The sequence below is a fragment of the Dasypus novemcinctus genome, chromosome 3, assembly GCF_030445035.2.
Source record: "Dasypus novemcinctus isolate mDasNov1 chromosome 3, mDasNov1.1.hap2, whole genome shotgun sequence".
In the NCBI taxonomy this organism is placed as follows: domain Eukaryota; kingdom Metazoa; phylum Chordata; class Mammalia; order Cingulata; family Dasypodidae; genus Dasypus; species Dasypus novemcinctus.
The window spans coordinates 14,222,708-14,236,374 of record NC_080675.1 but is presented as its reverse complement, the minus strand read 5'-3'; the positions used below and the strand labels follow the sequence as shown (position 1 = coordinate 14,236,374).

The 13,667-nt window shown below is 44.5% G+C and overlaps 1 protein-coding gene and 1 long non-coding RNA gene across 2 annotated transcripts; one reads left to right on the top strand and one right to left on the bottom strand.

The window, feature by feature from the left end:
- Nucleotides 1-4,624: 4,624 nt before the first annotated feature.
- On the bottom strand, nucleotides 4,625-7,400 carry LOC139438635 (uncharacterized). The gene is made up of 3 exons (XR_011648276.1): nucleotides 7,190-7,400; nucleotides 6,947-6,998; nucleotides 4,625-4,736 (listed from the first exon to the last, which is right to left on the bottom strand). It is a non-coding gene; the product is annotated as an uncharacterized lncRNA (long non-coding RNA).
- Nucleotides 7,401-7,873: 473 nt separating this feature from the next.
- Nucleotides 7,874-9,059, top strand: LYSET (lysosomal enzyme trafficking factor). Its single transcript, XM_004475516.5, has 2 exons — nucleotides 7,874-8,067; nucleotides 8,513-9,059. The coding sequence occupies exons 1-2, from the start codon at nucleotides 7,988-7,990 to the stop codon at nucleotides 8,922-8,924; spliced, it is 492 nt and encodes a 163-aa protein (XP_004475573.1). The 5' UTR covers nucleotides 7,874-7,987; the 3' UTR covers nucleotides 8,925-9,059.
- Nucleotides 9,060-13,667: the final 4,608 nt, after the last annotated feature.

The following is a 13,667-nucleotide window of genomic DNA, read 5'->3' as shown; positions in this document are numbered from 1 at the left end:
GGGGTCCTTTATAAAAGGAGGATTAAAAAACCACAGACAGGGAAGAGGATTTGGCTCAACTGATAGGGTGTCTGCCTACCACATGGGCGGTCCAAGGTTGAAACCCAGGGCCTCCTGACCCGTGTGATGAGCTGGCCCACGTGCAGTGCTGATGTGCACAAAGAGGGCTCTGCCACGCAGGGGTGTCCCCCGCATAGGGGAGCCCTATGGGCAAGGAGTGCACCCATAAAGAGAGCCGCCCAGTGCGAAAAAAGTGCAACCTGCCCAGGAATGGTGCCGCACACATGGAGATCTGATGCAGCAAGATGACACAACAAAATGAGACAGATTCCTCGTGCTGCTGACAAGAATACAAGTGTACATAAAAGAACACACAGCAAATGGACACAGAGAGCAGACAGCTGGGGGGTGGGGGTAAGGGGAAAGAAAGAAATAAAAAATAAATCTAGGGAAGTGGATGTGGCTCAATTGATAGAGCATCCACCTACCATATAGGAGGTCCAGGGTTCAAACCCAGGGCCTACTGGCCCACGTGCTGAGCTGGTCCAGGCGCAGTGCTGATGCATGCAAGGAGTGCCATGCCACGCAGGGGTGTCCCCCACGTAGGGGAGCCCCACACACAAGGAGTGCGCCCTGCAAGGAGAGCTGCCCCGCGTGAAAAAACACAGCCCTCCCAGGAGTGGCACTGCACACACAGAGAGCTGCCGCACAAGATGATGCAACAAGGAGAGACAAAGATTCCTGGTGCCACCGAGAATGCAAGTGGACACAGAAGAACACAAAGCGAATGGACACAGAGCAGACAATTGGGGGGTGGGGTGGGAGGGAAGAGAAATAAATAAAAATAAATCTTTGAAAAAAAAAGCCATAGACACAGGAAACAGCTGGTCGGAGAGAGAGGTCCTGGAGGCTAGAGGCTGGAATTAGTGGAGCACAGAGGCATGGTAAGAGGCCCCCAAGAAGCTGAGAGAGAAGGCCCACTCAGAGCAAGAAGCTGAAGCAACAAGGCAGGAGGAAAGGAGAGAGATGAATGGACACTGCCATGTGTCTGATTGCCCACAGCTGAGCTCAGGGAAAAAGCCTGGAGGGGAAAGCAGAGACCAGGAGAGCAACCATTGCCCCTTGCCATGTGGCAGGAGTCCAGGATCACCAGTAGCTGACATTTGGTGAGACAACATCTCTGATGTTTTAACCTAATAAACTCCCATTTTAGGGAGCAGATGTGGCTTAAGTGGTTGAGCGCCTGCTCCCCACATTGGAGGTCCTGAGTTTGGTCCCCAGTGCCTCCTAAAAACAAAAACACACAACAAATGAAAAAAAACAACTCAGGGGAGCTGATGTGGCTCATGGTTGCATGCTTGTTTCCCTTGTAGGAGGTCCTGGGTTCACTCTTTGGCCCCAGTACTTAAAACAAATAAACCAAAAACAAAACACCGGAAAAAAAAAAAAAATGCACCCCCAAACAAAACACAAAAAACAAAACTCCAAATTTTATGCCAATCCACTTCTGGTATAGTGTTCCCAGCAGCTTTCAGCAAACAGTACATAAAACTTAACACGTCTAAAAGCTTGCTGGCAGCAGATGCAGGAGAATGTGTGGGAAACCCAAGATAGCTAAATAGTACTTTGGACTTCAATTTCATTCTCTTGAAAATAAGAGACTTTCAGAAGTTGAGCTCTAAAATCATCCAGTTTCCAATTTTATGAAAAGCTCTGGCTAAAATGAAGTGTGGAATTACTAAGCATGTTCTTACCTGTGAACACTGGATCAGTTTGCCAAGGCCAGGACACCCTGACAAGCTGGCTAGAAGATTTTAGCATGTCATGGACATACAGAGGAAGCTCCTGTCCCAGAAAGAGTATTTAAATATTTTTCCACATAGAGGACTGAGGGGACAGGTATGACTCCACTTACACAAGGAGTGAGGCGTCCCCTGCTTCGGGCTACACTGAGGGCTCACTACCACCTAGTGGTGTTTAAATGAATAACCATGGCCAGGAAGGGTGGTCCCTTTAGTTATTCACTCCCTAATGATTTATTTCACTAGTTGGCATTACAGATCATTTATTTGCTTATTTATTCCTTTCAAGTAACTACTTTTTATTTTGGAATAGTTTTAGATTTACAGAAAAGTAGCAAAGATAGGACAGAGTTCCCTATAACTCTTCACCTAGTTTCCCCTACTGCTAAACATCTTATGTTAGCAGGGTACCTTTGTCACCTCAGAAAAACCACCATTACTACATTTGCTATGTACTAAACTCCAGACTATATTCAGATCTCAGTTTTCTGCTAATGTCCTTTATCTGCTCCAAGTTTCCTTCCAAATATCCACAGCACATTTTGTCATCAAGTCTTCTTAGTCTCCTCTGGTCTGTGAGATTTCTGTCTTTTCTTGTTTCTCGCAATTCTGACAGTTTTGAGAAATGTCCCTCAATTCGAGTTTGTCGGGTATTTTTCTTATGACTGGACGGGGGTTACGGGTTCTGAGGAAGAACACAGAGGTGAAGTTGTTCTCACCTCATCTCAGGTGTACATGTTATCAACGTAACTTAGCACTGATGTTCAACTTGATCACCTGACCTAGGTAGTATCTGCCAGGTTTCTCCACGAAGTTACTTTTTCTCTCTTCTTATACTCTCTTCTTTGAAAGTGAATCACTAATTGTAGGCTAAGTGACAGCCCATTTAAGCGGGGAGGGGATTAAGCTCCACCTCCCGAAGGGCAGAGTACCTATAAAAATTGTTTGAAATTCTTCTCTAAGGAAGATTAGTCTCTTCTCCTCCCACATTTTTTCCCAGTTATTTGTTTATATTAGTGTGACTTCATGATCTTTCTTTCATACTTTGGGTTATAACCCAATACTATGTTAATTATCTGTTGCTTACATTGTTGCAGCTTTGGCCCTTGGGAGCTCTTTCAGATTGGCCCATGTCCCTTTGACATGCCATACTGTCCTTTTGTTTTTTTCCAGTGCTTCATTTGCATTTTTCATTTTTAAAAAGTCACATTTAGGAAACTAAAGAAAACTAAATTACCCTTAAAACCCCATAATCTCAACATAACCACAATTATTTTAAAGTGTTCTCTTTGTTGTTCATGGTTTTAAAACAGCTCTTTAAAGAACATAACAATTTTTATTACTTCACATGATTTCATAAATATAACTGCCATTTTTTACAATTGTGTTGTTTACCACTGTGTCAGCATATCTTTAAAAAAGCTCTCTGGAGTCAGACTGTGCGTCCTTGCCCCTGGCACTGAATCTTTCTGAGTCTTGAGTTTCTCATCTGTAAAATGGGGACAGTAACAGTATGTTTCTCACAGATGTCCGTGAGGATTAAATGAGGCAGCATAAAAATTAAGAGTGAAGACTCTGTAACTAGATTGCCTCAGTGTAAATCTTGTCCCAACCCTTATTAGCTGTAACACTCTGGGCAAGTTACTTAACTTCTACGCCTCAGTTTCCTCGTCTGTAAAATGGGGAAAATAAAAGAACTTAACTTCCAGTGTCACTGGAGGATCAAGGAGTTCAATGGTGCTCAAGTGTTCAATGTCCGGTATTACTGAAACTGAAAAAAACCCCTAGGACAGGGGTTTTAAACTTGACCATAGAGGCCAAAGCTTCTAGCGCAGTGCCTCGCATATAGGTGAGGTGCAACATTAAGTACACACACAGAGAATGTCTGTTTATCAGCAAAAGGCAGCTAATGCCTCTTCCTACTACTGAGGTGGCAAATGAAATGACCTGTATGAAAGTGACTCTAAACAACTATAAAAATATAAACCAGATCAGAATTACATCTTTTTATTTCACTCAGGGTGCATGTCATCTAGTATTTAGCCTTCCATGGTGGGAGAGCTTAGAACTTGTAAAGAATGAAACCATGATATTCTGTCACAAGAAAAACATTATACTGTATCTTTGAATCCAAAACCAAAGGTGTACACCCCAAATTTGGCTCTTTTGGATTTTTAAGACTTTATCCTTTCAGCAATTTTCAAATGTTCTTCATCCTATGACTCTTTTTTAGGAACCAAATCACTAATCTATGCCTCTCATTCCTGATGGCCCTCTAGGTCATGCAGGTTTTCATATTCCCCATGGCTAGTAGTGTCTAATTTGTAGTAGGACTCCGCATTCGAAACAATGTACCCCCCACTAGCTCATACAAGATGCACTTTTGTGAAATGTTAACACCTGCCCTGCTTCCTGATATGGCCATCTTTATGATAGTGTCTCCAACTTCTCTGGCAGTGAAAAGAAAATGGACCTTGCAGCAGGGCAGAAGGTAGAATTCTGGCCCTGCCACATACTAGTTGTTTCACCTTGGGCAAGTTTTTAACCTTTCTTTGCTCATTTCCACAAGTGTAAAACCAAGTTTCTACACTGCAGGATTTGTAAGAGGATTAAGTGAGAAAGTATGTGGGAAAACATTTAGTCCAGTCCTCCTAGCAGATGCATGCAATGTTACTTTCTTTCCTTTTTTCCTCCAAATTCAATACAGTGATGCATTTGGCCCACAAAACTTGCACTAATTTGCATACTGTCTTGTTTCCTTCTGCTGTTTTATGGCTTCCATAGCAGGATGCTCCAGCAATCTCACTTTAAAAAGTACTTCTTACCCATGGGCACCAAAAGCAGAGTCCAAGGGAACTAAGATTCTGTAAGTTCAGTGGTCTTCAGATTTAAGCTTTTGGAACTTCTTGTTCAAATGAAATTTCTCTCAAAACTCTGAAATAAATACAACAGATAAAAGAGGTCTTTTTATCAGCATTCCTTTATTTTATAAGTTCATATTTATAACACCTATTACAATATTCTTTTTTTTAATTCTTTTTTTTATTCTTTTTTTTTCTCTCCCCTTACCCGCCCCCAGTTGTCTGCTCTCTGTGTCCATTCACTGTGTGTTCTTCTGTGTCTGCTTGTATTCTTCTCAGCGGCACCAGGAATTGTGTCTCTCTTTGTTGTGTCATCTTGCTGTGTCGGCTCTCCGTGTGTGCGGAGCCATTCCTGGGCAGGCTGAACTTTTTTTGTGCTGGGCGGCTCCCTTACAGGCACAATCCTTACGTGTGGGGCTCCCCTATGCAGGGGACACCCCTGTGTGGCACGGCACTCCTTGCGCGCATCAGCACTGAGCGTGGGCCAACTCATCACACGGGTTAGAAGACCCTGAGTTTGAACCTTGGACATCTGATGTGGTAGGCAGATGCCCTATCTGTTGGGCCAAATCCGCTTCCCAACTATTACAATATTCTGAGTGACCAGATGCTTTGATCTCACACATCAGAAATCTGGGGTTTTGTTGTGATTGCACAGAAACAATATTTTGAGTTGCACAGAAAATACTGAATGTCTTAACCACTGCTCATGATCTTCATCATAAATGTAAGACAGTATACACCTAAAAACTATCTGAGACTATTATATCTGACATGCTACACTTGCACCTGTTCACACAAATGCAACAAGCTCTTCTGGTAGCACAAGCACCCAATCTCAGCTGTCATCTCAGAGCACAGCACATATGTAGTGTACAATTTTGTACAAATTTGGTGACAAAAAAAAAATCAAAGGTATGAATTTAAACATATAAATACCAGTAGAGAACTATATCTTTCCTAGTCAACAATGCATCTAGAAGACATAAAATAGGCACAGAAATGACAAAGCATTTATACTGAGAATTGTACACAAATGAGTTACTTGGCAGCACAAGGTAGGGGGTTGGCTAAGGTCTGTCACTGGAGTATATGGACTGTTTGACTTTCATGCTCTGCTCACTTTGAGATATCCCCTCCTGGTTTTCTAAATCTCAAGTGAAATGCCCCTCTAATCCAGCCTGGAGAAGGGCCTCCTCCTCCTCCTCAGCTGCCTCCTTATTCTTTATCAGTGTCAATAACTGTAATAAGCCTGGGGCTGGGCTGTCTTCTGGCAAAGAAATTTTCCTACAAAGTGTGCTGCCATGGACTGCCCCAGCTATGACTTGGTCTAAGCGAGCCTGATTCACAACACCTCTCTCGATTGCTCCTCTCTCTACCAGTTTCTGCAATAAAGGCTCCAGCCTTAGCACATAAGCAGACAACGTTTCTTCAGCCTTCTGATAAGTGGTTAGAAACTTCACCTGCAACTCCCTTGGATTATCAGTAACCCCAAATACCTTTTCAAGAGCCTGCAGGCATTCAGGGACAGTAACTGAAGGATTATTTATCTTGAGGACACGAATGACATCAAACGCTGGGCCTCGAAGGCTCTCTAGCAATCGTCTTCTTTTCTCTGCATCTGATACCTGCCATGTCTTCATCATATGAGTAGTATGAAGCAGCCATGATTCAAATTCTTCTCCTTCTGGTTCTGGAGGTTCACTGCCAGAGAATACTCTCAGCTTTCTGTATTTCAGGTATTGCATGATAGGTTGAAGAGCCTCATCAAATGCCTCTGCCAACATAGGGGCCTGCATTTCTGGGATTACGTCCTGGTCTGGGTCAAAAGGAGAGTTTCCATACCCAAGAGCTCTGGTGAACTCACCCACTGTCATGCCCTCTCCCTTTAAGAATTCATTTAACCTGTTTAAAAATGCATCATCTGAGTCAGGGGGCTTAAAGATCACTCTCCAGGGCTCCCCTTTGCCATCTATCTCCCTAGGGACCAAAGCATGACTAGTCTCCTCAGTGAGCCCAATTAAGGCTACATTCCTGTTCTCTTCCCTCCTGAACATCCTCCCAAGCAGTCTGTACTCGCCCAAGGGAGCTAAACCAGCCTGCAGAGCCTCCTGGATGTCTGTCTCATGACAGGTCGGGGAGATGCCAGCAATCAACAGCGCTTTCCGAGGGTTCATATCCATCCCCCTACACCAGTCTTCTAAGAGCCTCAGCGTCATGGTGCCCAAGATAATAGCCTTAAATTCTAGTTTATCCGCGGCATTGATGCCCACCGCAACTTACAGCAATCCTCTGCGGTACCCGAGATAGGCCGAGTACCTATCTCAACGACAGCCTGTGAGGACAAAGCAGTCAGGTTAGTTAAAGGTGTCGTGCTAGGCCGCTCGAACAGGACCCGCGAAGCCCCGCATCTCCCCACCCCGCGGGCGATGGCGGCAGCCATCACACCGCCTCTCCCAGCCTCGGGCGCCCCCCGGCGGACGTCGCGGCCCGCGGAGCAGCTCGCAGGACCCCCTGCCCCCTCACCCTCATCTAGTTGTCGATGTCCATCTGCCCCGGGCCGAGGAGACCCAAGCCGGCTCCGACGCTTCCGGGACTGCCAGGCCGGAGGAGCGAAAGCGCGGCCTGTCCTCGACTCAGATGCAAACTCGACAGGGCTATCAAGGGCTCTGCTGAGAGGCGACGGCAAGTGGGTGCAGGGCCGCCTAGTAGCTGTGCTGCTCTCGGCGGCGAAGACGGACGGGGCGACCAGAGCATAGGGCGAGGCCTTGGGGAGCCCACCTCCGGAAACTGACAGCCACCGGCGCCGGCCCAACCTCTCCCTGACTCTAACACGATCTGACGTCAGAGGGGGCGGGCCCGTCGGAGAGGGAGCGCGCGTTTCCGGTCCGAGCCGGAAGCCTCGACTGCGGCGGCATCCGGGACGGCGGGCGGGAGGGCCACTCGGGACAGGAAGGTGAGATCCGGCACCTCCCCAGCTGCGCTGGCTCCGTGGGTAGCCTCCACCCCGCAGCGGGGCTCGCCGCGCTGCAGGGAGGCGAGGCCCCGGCCTGGCTCTGCCTGCGCAGCCCGGGTTGCGGGCGGCCGGCGCGGCAGGGGGCGGGGCGGGCTGCAGGGGCGGCCCGGGTGTCACTGGTGCTTTCGGGCCGGGCGGGCCGAAACTGACTGAGGTTCCGCCAGCCGCGACGGGGGCCGGGCCGCCGCGTGACCGGCAGCCGTCACGCTGTGCTTAATCACTATAAGCTTGTGCTCTCTCGACGGGCCGCGCGCACCTTTCTCCGAGCCGGGGAACCAGGGGGTTTCTTTCAGGGTGGCTTCTCTGAAATGCCAAAGCCACCCGATTATTCAGAACTGAGTGACTCTTTAACGCTTGCCGTGGGAACAGGAAGATTTTCGGGACCATTGTAAGTGTTTAAGAGTTACTATCTGGGGGCTCCAACATTGGTTTGACTTGTAGAACCAAGTCTTTACGTCTGAAGGGATACTTTTTAAACGACAAATATTTGAACTGTAAATTTGAAATGTTTCTTGGGAAACTAGCTTAATTCCAGTTTCTTAAGGGAAATTGGGTTGGATTTACTTAAGCCGGATATAGTGATTTACTTATTCTGTGGATTTATATTAAAAGCAGATCTCTATATACTGAAATCCGTTTTTTACTTGCCTACGACTGTTAACATAAAACAAATCTTGTAAGTATATTTCTTAATAAATGCAAATTTAATTATTTAAACTTTTAAGTGTGTTAGTGGAGTAATTTAAAACTCTTTGGGAATAAAGCCATTACATTGGGAATAGTTGCTATGACAGTGTTATTAGAACCTAACTATTTATTTTTTTAATTTGAAGGCATAGAGCATGGAGAATGATGAACTTCCGTCAGCGGATGGGATGGATTGGAATGGGATTGTATCTGTTAGCAAGTGCAGCAGCATTTTACTATGTTTTTGAAATCAGTGAGACTTACAACAGGCTGGCCTTGGAACACATCCAACAGCACCCTGAGGAGCCTTTTGAAGGAACCACATGGACACACTCCTTGAAAGCGCGATTACTCTCACTGCCTTTTTGGCTGTGGACAGTTATTTTTCTCATACCTTACTTACAGATGTTTTTGTTCCTTTATTCTTGTACAAGAGCTGACCCCAAAACTGTGGGCTACTGTATCATCCCGATATGCTTGGCAGTAATTTGCAATCGCCACCAGGCATTTGTCAAGGCTTCTAACCAGATCAGCAGACTACAGTTGATTGACACATGAAATCAGTCACCTTTTTTCCCTTACCGATGATAAAGCTGCCATTACTTTATGGAGTCTGATCACAAGACTGCAGTTCCTTCACAGTTCTCAGGAATTTGTGGTGGGGCAGAGGCTTTTTAAAAAGTGATTAGGGAGCTATCTTTATCTGAATAATGAATTTTTAGGTAAATCCTGAGCTTTAATACCACAAAATCATGTTGGTGACTTCAGATTTTGGAAGTAAAATTGTGTCTGTTATTTGCATTTAGAAATTTGAATAAGTTACCTGAACTCATATTTTTATTCTACTGTGCAACAAAGTGATGATTCAGAAATTTTTCCTTTGGGGGGAACATTTGAACATTTCCATTGTGCTAAATGTAAAAAGGTCTAACCATGGTCATAAAATTTAAATTTTATACAATTACTTGGCTTGCTTTAAAGTCCTTCAAACTAAACCACCAATTCATCCTGTTGTAGCTAAGCCAACTATTTATGCAGGCTTTTGTCAATTTATAGGGAACTGGTATAAGATTATTGAGGCTATGGCTGTCTTGAATTCTTCTGGTAATGGCTAGTTAAGTCATTATTAATAATATTTTTTTCTAGAAAATTACTTGGGAAGAGACCAAATGTTTGAAAAGTCTAGAAATAAGTTATATAGAGAGGGGAAGTGGACTTGGCCCAGGGGTTAGGGCGTCCATCTACCACATGGGAGGTCCGCGGTTCAAACCCCGGGCCTCTTTGACCCGTGTGGAGCTGGTCCACGCACATCAGTGCACGTAAGGAGTGCTGTGCTACACAGGGGTGTCCTGCATAGGGGACCCCCACGCGCAAGGAGTGTGCCCTGTAAGGAGAGCTGCCCAGCGCGAAAGAAAGTGCAGCTGCCGAGGAATGGCACCACACACATGGAGATCTGATACAAGATGACGTAACAAAAAGAAACAGATTCCCAAGTGGCTGACAACAACAGAGGCAGACAAAGAAGAACACACAGCAAATAGACACAGAGAACAGACAGCTGGGGTGGGGGGGAGATAAAAATAAATAAATCTTAAAAAAAAAAGTTACATAGAGAAGAGGGAAACAAGGTGTCTGAATGAAAACATCAGAGGTAATTTAGTCCAGTCCCTATTCGATGGCATGCTACCCTGCTGAAAGGTACTATTAAGTCCTTGTCCCTTCTGACTTTTTTTCCTGGCACAGGGTCAGGATTGAGTTGCTGAATTGCTCATACATTTTTGGGGGGAAAAAAGTTGATGCGATATAGGTCATTTGCATGAAGGTGTGATTCTTGTACCTCCTTTGCATTTGTACTACCTCATGTCTGGTACCAATACAAATAACTAAAAAATGGAAAACTTAGATTTTAGGATTTTCTTTTTTTCTTGGTGAGATCATGATATATTTTTATAGAATTACATCATTAATACCAGGGGATGGTTTTATACTGATAAATTTTAATAATACAACATTTTTTGATGCCTGCTCTGTCAGGCCATGATCTGAGAACTTTATATGAATTAATGCATTTAAGCCTCACAACAGCCCTATGAGATAGCAATTATTGTTATTCAGGTTTTACAGAAAGGGAAATTGAGGCAGAAATTATACCCTATTTTTAAAGGTGATTAGGGATAGTTATTATGCAGATTTTATAGATAAGAAAACTGAGGCAGAGATGGTACTTGCACAGGGTCATATAGCTAGCAAGTAGCAGGGCCAGTGTTAAAACCAGGCATTCTTAACCACTGGGCTATAGTGCTGCTCTACAAATGGCAAATGTTTCAGGAGTGGGTACCTGTCTGCCCAGCCATGCTAAAAAATGGAAGTGGCAGTATTGAGAAAGTTTATATGTGAGTTACTGAAAATCTTAAAAAGTTTTCTAGCAATCTCAACCTTAAGGCTCTATCTGATTTGACCAGAATGGAAGGCTGAGTATCACAGAAAGCAGGTATGTTAACTCAAAAGCAGCACAAACAGATCCTTCTCCAGTCAGTCTCATTTATCTCTCCTATTACTTCCAAAGGCCTCCTTACTGAATTGATCCATCCTTTGATAGGACACACTGGATTTTCTAAGCAAGCAGCAGTTTGAAATACCTTTGTTCCTCTGAGGGTCAGTTACCCAAATCACATCTTTTGCTATACTATAATATGCATGCTGCAGGCATTGTTTTGAGTGATTTGCATTTATCAACAATCCCTTAATGCTCATTTTACAGTATTACTAGCACCATTTTACAAAAGAGGTGTTGGAGATTTGGACCTGAAGGGTATCTGGAATGAAAGAAAGAGAAAAAGGAGAGTGAAAAAAGGAAGAATGAGAAAGCTGGGATCAGGGGGCCTGCGAGTAGAGACTCATCAGACAACTTTATTGTTTACAAGGGGCTCTCTATATACCCCAGTCTACGTGACAACAAGCAGCAACATGCAGTTAACTATTAGCATTACTAAGGAACTCAAAAAATCTTAAGGTACAAAGTCTAAGTGTTCTATTTACTACAAAAGGTATGTGCTCATCTTTTGAGCCTTTAACAGCTTCATCCTGTTTGCCAGGAACTCTTAATTACCACATTCCTTAGGGTGCAAGCATAGCCATGGAAACAGCATGTCTCTCCTTGTGAGACCACTGTGCCTCAGTTTCCAACAAAGAGGAAAATGCAGAAACCGGAAGCCCACAGAAATTAATAGCTTGCCCATGATCACACAGCAAGTAGGTGGAAGGGCTGAGATAATGAGATTATGATATCTGGCCCTGAGCCCCAGCTCTTTAACATTCCACTGCACTGCTTTTCAAAATAGAGGAGAAAAACTTGAGGAAAATCATCAAAGCAGTTGCCTACTTTCTGTTAAATTAGTCTTGAGACAGTGGTGGTTTGGGAATGATTTAATAAAATTATTTCAATGGTTTTTTGTTCAATAAATGCTTCGTGTACAGCAAGGTTTGTGAGTTTGCCATGTGTAAAATAGTAATTCCTTTCTATTGAAGTGAATTTCAAATTCTAGGTTTGGGGTTTAGTAAGTAAGCAAATGTTTAGTCCATTGCTATCTTTTAAGATCATATTGCCTTGACAGTAGAAATACTGAAAAATTACAGTAGGATTAATGCAATATTTCCAAATGTAATTACGCAATTACAGTTTGCAGGGTTAACTCTTAGGTTGCTGGAATTAATTATCCAAGTTGTGGATTAATCACGTTTACTTTACGGCTTTTTTTTTTATTTCTCTGCCCTTCCCCGCACCCCCACCCCCACCCCACAGTTGTCTGCTCTCTGTGCCCACTGGCTCTGTGTTCTGTGTCCGCTTGTATGTCAGCAGCACTAGGAATCTGTTTCGTTTTTTTGTTGCATCATCTTGCTGCATCAGCTCTCTGTGTGTGTGGTACCATTCCTGGGCAGGCTGCACATTTTTCACATGGGGTGCACTCCTTGCATGTAGGGCTCCCCTATGCGGGGGGACACCCCTGCGTGGCACGGCACTCCTTGCACACATCAGCACTGTGCATGGATTAGCTCACCACATGGGTCAGGAGACCTGGGGCTTGAACCCTGGACCTCCCATGTGGTAGGCAGATGCTCTATCAGTTGAGCCAAATCCACTTCCCCCTATTAGCAGTTTTTGACACACTCCCTCTCCTAGAGATACTTTCTTCATTTGGTTTCTGGACCAACAATGTCCAGTAGGTCTTCAGTGATGATGGAAATGTTCCATATTAGTAGTGTTCAAATCAGTAGCCTCTAGCCACATGTGGTTGTCTAGTGTGACTGAGGAATGAAAGTATTAGCTGAATTTTTGAAACTGTATTATTTAAATTTAAACAGCCACTGGGAAACGGACTTGGCCCAGTGGTTAGGGCGTCCGTCTACCACATGGGAGGTCTGCAGTTCAAACCCCAGGCCTCCTTGACCCGTGTGCAGCTGGCCCATGCGCAGCGCTGATGCGTGCAAGGAGTGCCGTGCCACGCAGGGGTGGCCTCCGCGTAGAGGAGCCCCACACGCAAGGAGTGCGCCCCGTAAGGAGAGCCACCCAGCGTGAAAGAAAGTGCAGCCTGCCCAGGAATGGCACTATCCACACTTCCCGTGCCGCTGACGACAACAGAAGCAGACAAAGAAACAAGATGCAGCAAATACACACAGAGAACAGATTGGGGGGGGGGCGCAGTATTGAATAAATAAATCTTTAAAAAAAAACAAAACAGCCACATGTGGCTAGTAGCTGCCATGTGTTAGATAGCCTAGTTTTAGATAATTTCCTGGTTTGCCTCATCCTTTTAACTATTTCATTTTGTGTTACTTTCCACCCCTCACTCCACTCCAGCTACACAGGTCTCCTTGATGATTCTTGAATATGCCAGAATAAAACCTATTTTAGGGCATTTGCCCTCACTGTACATTCTGCTAGGACGGTTGTCCCCTGGCCTGCCCTGTCACCTTTTTCAGATCTTTGTTTAAATGTTACCTGCTTAGTTAGGCTACCTCTGACTACCCTATTTAAAATTGAACACTACTTAATTTTTCTACACAGCACTTAACATCACATGGCATGCTATAAATTTTGTCAGAATCTAAACTCCAGGAAGGGAGGGAATTTTGCCTATTTTTTTCACTGCTACATGCACCATGCCTAGAATACTACATGGCACATAGTAGGTGCATAGAAATTATTTACTAAATGAATGATTCTTATTGCCACTGAACACCTCACTAAACTGCAAAATAGTCTTGTTCAGTGGAAGCAGATGTGGCTCAAGTGTTTGAGCT